Source organism: Squalius cephalus (assembly GCF_949319135.1).
Source record: "Squalius cephalus genome assembly, chromosome: 2".
Classification (NCBI taxonomy): domain Eukaryota; kingdom Metazoa; phylum Chordata; class Actinopteri; order Cypriniformes; family Leuciscidae; genus Squalius; species Squalius cephalus.
Genome location: NC_137123.1, coordinates 6,576,597 through 6,584,923, shown reverse-complemented (window position 1 = coordinate 6,584,923; position 8,327 = coordinate 6,576,597). Strand labels below are relative to the sequence as shown.

At 43.1% G+C, this 8,327-nt stretch overlaps 2 protein-coding genes across 2 annotated transcripts in view; both read left to right on the top strand.

Moving 5' to 3' along the window:
* LOC307154798 (B-cell receptor CD22-like) overlaps positions 1 to 8,327 on the top strand; it is a gene marked incomplete at both ends in the record, with an annotated part of 258,223 nt that overhangs the window by 142,330 nt on the left and 107,566 nt on the right. The window lies entirely within an intron of this gene.
* The window catches only part of LOC307154448 (uncharacterized protein), a 79,865-nt gene that overhangs the window by 2,018 nt on the left and 69,520 nt on the right, over positions 1 to 8,327 (top strand). The window contains exon 2 of the mRNA XM_079864396.1: positions 5,360 to 5,500. Coding sequence (XP_079720522.1) covers positions 5,377 to 5,500 — 124 coding nt within the window. The 5' untranslated portion in view covers positions 5,360 to 5,376. The remainder of the gene's footprint in view (positions 1 to 5,359; positions 5,501 to 8,327) is intronic.

Genomic DNA, 8,327 nt, shown 5'->3' with positions numbered 1-8,327 from the left:
CTGTCACTACCAGAACATTGAAGTGCTGGTCTCCTGAAGCTGACGAAGCTCTGAAGTACTGTTTTGAGACAACAGATTGGGATGTGTTCTGTGAGGAATATGGGGATGACATTGACGGCCTAAGAGAATGCATCACTCACTACATCAGTTTCTGCTATGACGACATAATACCATCAGTTGTGATTCGCTGTTTTCCTAATAACAAACCATGGATTAATAGCAGCTTGAAGGGCTTGTTGAATGAGAAGAGAAAAGCTTTCAAGGAAGGGGACAGGAACAAAATTAAGGAAATCCAAAAAGTTACTGAAAGGCAAGATTAAGGAGGGGAAAGAAGCATATAGGCTGAAACTAGAACAACAGCTGCAGCCAGATGGAGTTAAGCAGGTATGGGATGGAATGAGGAAGATCACAGGCATGAAGCAGAAGGGCGGTTCGTTGCCTGATGGTGATCAGAGTCTGGCTGATGATCTAAACAGATTCTTCAACAGATTTGACTGTCCCACACCATCCCAGCCTCCTCCATCTGGTCTAATGACCACAGCTGCCTCTTCTCCATCTCCCCCTCCTTTCCCCAACACTCCTGGGATATTATCTGCTTATAGCCCCCTCTTCACATCCCATGGCAGCCCACCAACAGCCCCGCCTATGGTTCTTCATCCAGCTCAGGCCAGGGCGATGCTGGGTGGTCTGAAGCCAAGGAAAGCAGTGGGGCCTGATAACATCAGCCCCAGACTATTGAAGACCTGCTCTGCAGAGCTATGTGGTATTTTAACACACCAGTTTAACCTGAGCCTGCGTTTACAGATGGTCCCAAGGTTGTGGAAAACATCTTGCCTGGTCCCTGTCCCAAAGAAGAAAAATCATCCCACCCATCATAATGACTACAGACCGGTAGCACTCACCTCACATGTCATGAAGACATTTGAGAGACTTGTCCTCTCTCACATTAGGACTAGTGTGTCAACTAAAATGGACCCCTTACAGTTTGCATATCAGTCTAACATCAGTGTAGATGATGCCCTCATCTATATGCTGCAGAGGGCTTATACACATCTGGACACCTCTGATGCATCTGTGCGGATCACTTTTTTTGACTTCTCAAGTGCCTTTAATACCATCCAGCCTCGTCTGTTAGGGGAGAAGATGGGAAAGATGAAGGTGGATCCATCATTGGTCTTGTGGATTTTGGATTATCTATCCCTCAGACCACAGTATGTGCGCCTACAGAACAGTGTCTCAAGTACCATTCTAAGCAGCACAGGAGCACCACAAGGAACTGTGCTAGCTCCGTTTCTGTTTACCATCTATACGGCGGACTTCCAATACAACACTGATGGTTGCTTCCTGCAGAAATTCTCAGATGATACCTCAGTGGTCGGCCTCATCAATGGAGACGATGAGGAGGAGTACAGAAGAGCAATCAGCAATTTTGTACAATGGAGTGCGGACAGTAACCTCCATCTCAATACCACAAAAACCAAGGAGATAGTGGTGGATTTTAGGAGGGGGAGGAGGAGAAGGATCCAGCCAACACCAGTCACCATCAGGGGCAACGAGGTGGAGCAGGTTGCCAATCACAGGTACCTGGGTGTGCAGCTGGATAGTAAGCTGGACTGGAAGAGTCATGTGGAGGTGGTGTACCGTAAGGGGCAAAGCCGACTTTATTTTTTTAAGTAGGCTGAGGACATTTAACATCTGCCAACCCTTGCTCTGCAGGGTCTATCACACAGTGGTGGCTAGTGCTCTGTTTTTCGCTGTGGCATGCTGGGGAGAGGGAGTTCACACAGCAGACAGAAACAGAGTTGACAAGCTCATCAAGAAGGCCAGCTCAGTGGTTGGGGCTGAACTTGAGACGGTCCAGCAGGTGGCAGGGACCAGAGCATTAAACAAACTAGGCTCAATACTGGACAACCCCACACACCCTCTCCACTCCCTGAAGGTGATAAACAGAAGCACCTTCAGTCAAAGACTGATTGCACCAGTATGCAAGACGGAGCGGTACAGGAAATCTTTTTTACCAGCTGCTATAAGACTCTACAATGCACAAAAATAACCTTTGTCTCGTTTATGCATGGTTTGCTATAGTAGTTTGTTATATATATATATATTTTAACTTAATATGTCAGGATAAAACTGAGCTAATATGTGGTGTTATGTCTGTCATGAAGCTGCTGTGACACTGTAATTTCCTGTTAAATAATCAATAAAAGGACCTACCTACCTACCTACCTACCTCTATCTTGCACCCAGCGCAATTGACTTTGTACACCAACGCATGTATCATTCCTATTTTGCACCCACGCACGCATGCTTGGCCATAATGTAGCATGTGCACAACGCGCATACACTTTGCTTTTCTCATCTACACAGAAGCAGCCGTTTTCATTTTTGCAAATCATACATTATTACGATAGATAGATTGATAGATGATCACTTCTCTGTGTTTTACGGCCCTGACGAGAACGTCGGTCTCCTCGGCTGTGAACCGCTCCTGGCGTGCGCCTGGCAAATCCGCTGTTATAATAGCAATCCGCCATGGAACAAGCGCATCTGCTCGTAAAGGGAATGTGAGATGACGCTCTGATTGGTTTATTTCACGTTACGCCCAAACCACACCTATGAGTAATGAAGCTACTTCAGACCAACCCAGTTTAGATTTGCATTGGGCGCAAGAGTCATTTATCCCGCCGGTATAATAGCAACAGCGCCCGAGACCCGCCCACAAAGTTACTTGCGTTTCGCGCTTGATACTTGTGTTTCAGATCGTTAAAAAAGGGCCCGAGGTGGTTCACAGGAAAGTTGACCTCTCTCATGCTGAGACCACATGAAAATTACCCAAAAATACATATGGTTTGATGTGGATAATTATCATCGAGTATTTTACATGTTTGGTATCATTTGAAATGTCTGAATTTTTGAAATGTCTGAATTTTCCCATGGTCATTTTTTTTAGGAATTATATAGGCCTAAAACAGTGATGATCTCAAGTGTACCCTCACATTTTCATGCATATATATCAGTAGGCTGAATATATCAGTATATAGACTGAAAAATTTTAAATATAACAAAGTAGAATCAATGATTTATATATGTTTTCCTGCCATTAGTGCGACTGGTACAAAGGTCTCATTTCCAAATAAGTAAAACAAAAGGTAATAAGGTTTTTAAGAGTTTAGAGATAGCTGGCACACAAAGGAAGGTGGTCTCTAGACAAATGGTCTCCTACCCCCCAAAAGGTGTCAACACTGAATGTAAATTCCCATTGTTAGCAGATGTTTCCATGTGAGAGGAGTTTCTGTCTATATACTTAAATACAACGAGAAGATCGTGGCCTTTCTGTATCTCAGATTAGCCCGAGAGGCTGAGAGTGAGATTCTCAGCTTCATTTATAATGTCAGGTTCGCAATCTATTCCAGAGCATTTGATGTTTTGTATCGATTATCTTTGAATTGATAATGAAATTGGCATGATACATTTACCTGACATAATAAATTGTTACATTTGATTATTCTAACTGACTTTGACATTATTTTCATTAAAGAGTTAAAAAGAATAGTCAAACATTCGCTCACATTTAATGATCCACAGATATCATTAAAACCTTTTCATTTATGGAGTCAGATGAAATAATGCGAGAATAAATTTCCAAATGTATTTCATTTAATCAAAAATACTTTGCCACGAGAAAAGACAGTAACACGTAGAGACCTTCCGCGCTGGTCGGATGCCGGACTTTGGGCTGATTGAGTGCGAGCTTACAATCATATTAAACATCATAACATTCTGTGTGTGTCTGCTGTCTTAACATCAAAACGATTGCAATATTATTAAATAAAAAGATGTTATCAAAGGAATCTGCATTCATGTGACTGACAGTCTTCTCTCTCTCTCTCTCTCTCTCTCTCTCTCTCTCTCTCTCTCTCTCTCTCTCTCTCTCTCTCTCTCTCTCTCTCTCTCACAGACATCGATGAGTGTAAAAAAGATCCAGATGTTTGCGGCACAAACGCAGAGTGCAAAAATCAGGAAGGCAGCTTCATCTGCAAATGTGACTTAGGTTACAGTAATTACGGCAACAACCAGTCAAAATGCATCGGTGAGCGATCAAGTAGAATGTACTTTTCAAAAAATATATGTGCTAGTTTAAGTGTGATTAATTGTGTTGTGTTTATGTGCGCAGAGATGAACTATGTTACTATAATAACACCCTGCACTGAATTAAAACCGTCTTAAATTGGCCAATTGCTATTTTATATTTATACTGTGTTTATAATGTGAGTATATTAGTATTGGAACTTATTTCATTTCAGTCCATAAAAAAGAATGTTTCTTAAAATAAAATCAACAACTGACTAGAAACATCAATTTAACGGCACTCATGCATGTGCTGAAGAACTAAACAAAACGATCTTCGCTTGATAATGTATTTGATAATGTACTTTTCCCGCCCACACGCTCTTCCAGTTGGCTGTGATTTATGATTGATTTCGTCTGGTCTCGGCTCGAGTCTGGTTGGACAGCTGGAAATCGCATCGCGTCTGATTAGGACAACAATGAGCTATATTTAAAATAACACACTTTAGATCAGTGATAAACCTTGGGATGAGATCTGTGAATCTGCTATATGATGATGACATAATCAGTAAATAACCAGCAGATCATCCCCAGAATTTCCCATGGCTTTCTTTGCCATAGAAAATGTGCCTTGAAACTATAATATTCGTTTTTAAAAAAGTTTTTATAATCGCACATTTCTCAATACTTTGGTCGTTTTTTTCAAAACTCTTCACACCTTCTCATCTTGGAACAGCAGTTTATTTCACATTCAAAATGCACTACAACTACCAAAACACTTCATTCATGTCTCAAATCAACTCATTCTTCCAGAGCACAAGCAAACCCTTCACCCAATAAACACACTTTGTCAATCATAAAACACAGACCCTAAAAAACACAAACATCAGGTAGCATTATACAATGATTTATTTTGTAAAATGTCTTTATAAAACAAGAATGGAACTCTCTAATGCCAATAATTCACTGCAGTTTATGTTACATGAACCGTGTTTACGTTACAGCGCAAAATTATTACTAATTAAAGGTCATTGCACGCTGAGTCCGAACTTTTCGTATACGATTTTTCATATTCGTCTTTCGGTGGCTCTGAATTGTCAAAACACCTCTCACATTGTTTGCTACGGATGTGAAAAAAAAAAAAACGGTCAAAACTTAAGCCAAGAGCCCAACGAAAGCAAACACTTATCACCATGCTTTGTATGTCACTCAAAAGAGGGAATTTGTGTAACCGTAGTTATTAAACTTTGTAACAACGTTTCGATTTTGATTCCTGCCTCTCTTACAGATGAAGATGAGTGTGAGATGCGGAGTCCGTGTGGCAAAAACGCTCAGTGTTTCAATACACATGGAAGTTACTTCTGCACCTGTGATAAAGGATTTCAATCAGAAACACCCAATTTCACAGCATCAACCGGACAGTGTGTGGGTACGAGAGGGGTTTATGGGATAAACTATGATTACTATGACTACTATGATTAAAACACTATAATTAATACCAACTGTTTCCCCAACAGATATCAATGAGTGTCTTGAGAATATTGCATGCTCAGATGGTCTGATGTGTGTGAACACTGTTGGCTCTTATAACTGCACGTGTCCTGAAGGATATGATCATAACACAAGACTAGACCTTGGGTGTGAAGGTGAGCAGCCTCACTCGTATTGCTTTCCATTGACTGTTAATCAAACCAAAGAACTTCAGTTTCAGAAATTACCTTTTTTATTAATGGTCAATATGTGCCTTCCAGAACAAATGTTTGGCTTTCATTATTTCGACATTTACAGTGGCAGTTGGTTAAAATGGTTTACAGAGAGCAGAGAGCGTTCTCAGAACATTCTCTCAAAGTTATGAACAAACGTTATTCCAGTGTCGTTAATAAAACAATTATCATCTAATCATTAACTATACATCGTTCATGGAACTATTTGACCTGAAATGTTAAATGCAACATTTTTTTAAATGTTGTACTTGTTTCGGAATGGTCAGAGAACATTTAAGAGTAACTTTTGCAAAACGATCAAATGGAATGTTCCCCTCAACCTTTTTCAAAACATTTAAAAAACTGGACGTTCTGATCTTTCAGAGAACATTCAGAAATGACATTTTTACAAATTAATGGAAAATATTCTTAGAACATATCTTGTTTGCAGGGATGGTGTTTAAACCCATAACTGAATATGCATAGATAATTATTAGATGTCAGATAAAAACAGACGATTTTTTTTTACCTAGTTCAAGCCCTGATTAATTTCTGACCCTGATTATAACCATCTGAGGTCTATGTGATGCATTTATAAATTAAGCATATAATTGAATGAAACTTGAAACATGAGGGGCTCTATCTTGCACCCAGCGCAATTGACTTTGTATCCATGTATCATTCCTATTTTGCACCCACGCACAGCGGACTTTTCCCTCCACAGACGCACGCCGGTAAACGTCTCAGGTTACGACTGTAACTTATGTTCCCTGAGAACAGGGAACGAGACACTGCGTCGAATGACACTTTGGGGAACGCCTCAGGCGTGACAGGTGTCTGAAATCACTATCAAATCACGGCAATCACTTTGACCGGCGACAGCCCGTGAATCATTAACGTGAATGATTAACGTGCGACCTGCAAGTATAAAAGGGCGCCTTGCAAACATGACAAACACCTTATCGTCTGAAGGGACCGTTTGGTAGGCAGGCCCCGAGGCATGGCAAGGAGACGCAGTGTCTCGTTCCCTGTTCTCAGGGAACATAGGTTACAGTCGTAACCTGAGACGTTCCCTTTCGAAAGGGAACTCGCACTGCGTCGAATGACGCTTTGGGGAACGATATACCCACGGCGCCATGCTAAGGGGAGTGCCTGCCAGGCGGCAGTGACAACTGTCAGAACCAGCAAATTCAAATTAAATGCTAGAACCACTCACCCTCAGGTCACACTGGGCTGTCAGTGACAGCACTCCCTACGGTCATAGCCCAAGCTATATGATACCACAGAAAACCTCCATAAACATAGTTTAGTGAAAGGTCTACCTGGGCCTGCTCAAGGGCCTAGGACCACAACTTCAACTTAGAAGGGGTCCCTTCTAGGGAATGTGGCTAGGGAACCTGAGGGAACCCCAGCCAGTCACTATTCAGGGGAATGTGCCACCTGAAATGCCACCAAGCAGGCCTGACCTGGTGTCACTACATAAGACACTACAGTCTGGCCACTTCCTGTCTGTCTGAAGACAGTGCCTCTGGACACTTGCCTATAGGTAAGGCATCCAAACCAAGGGACTGCGAAGCAGGCAGTGAACCATTCGGCCCAGATCTCAGAGACGGGATATCCTGGAGAGTATGACTCAGCATAGTGCTTAACAACCCTTGCCAGCGAGGGGAGTTTCTCTACTCTATCCATGGATCTACCCATTGTTTGTGTTTCAAAACACTGAGGAGGCCTGTGAAGGCCTAGGGGCTGATCTAACTGGGAGACCTCAAGAGAGGCCTACGACCATCTGACCAGACTCAGGGGTCCAAACACTCATAATGACCCTCAGTGAGGGGAGCAATGGTCCACCTGGTAGGCAAACCAGGCTGTAGGCTGAATAAGAAGTTCCGGGAGGGAACTAGTAGCAGGGGCGAACACCTTAGTTGAGCCAAGCCTAAGGCCCGCTGGCTGGGGACTCGCCTATCAGGGAGGCCTGGTCAGACCTACTAGCTGATAGCAAGTCAAAACTGCTACAAAGGTACACTGTTGGGAATCATACTGCACCAACATAACTGTTGAGTCCACCCACAGGAGGCCTAATATGATTAGCTACCTGGTCGCGGCTATAAAGTATGTCCCACAATGTTGGGACTCACCTCCGAGGAGGCCTGTTTAAGGCCTACTACCCATCAGTGAGTCAACTGCCCGAACCACCAAGGCCAACCACGTAAAGTAAGCTGTCCTACAGCGCCCTCTCGGGGGCTGTCCATTCAAGGAGGCCTGCTGAGGCCTACTACCTGATGGCGCAGCCTTCGTTGGCAAATAAGCTGTTAACACAGCGCCTACAGAATCCTGGTGCCTAATCACATTGCCCACGGCAGTGTACTCAGCAAGAGAGCTAGCACCCTTAAAACAAGGGGAGTACAACATACGCCTCTCTGCCTCAACGGAGGCCCCAGAGTCAGGGGCCTACCATCTATATGCATGGGTGTCAGCTCATGGCAATGCTCTGGCTTCAGGTGAGCGTACTTCGACCAAAGAAGAAGTGAAAGCTAGAACTTCCTGCTCGACCTG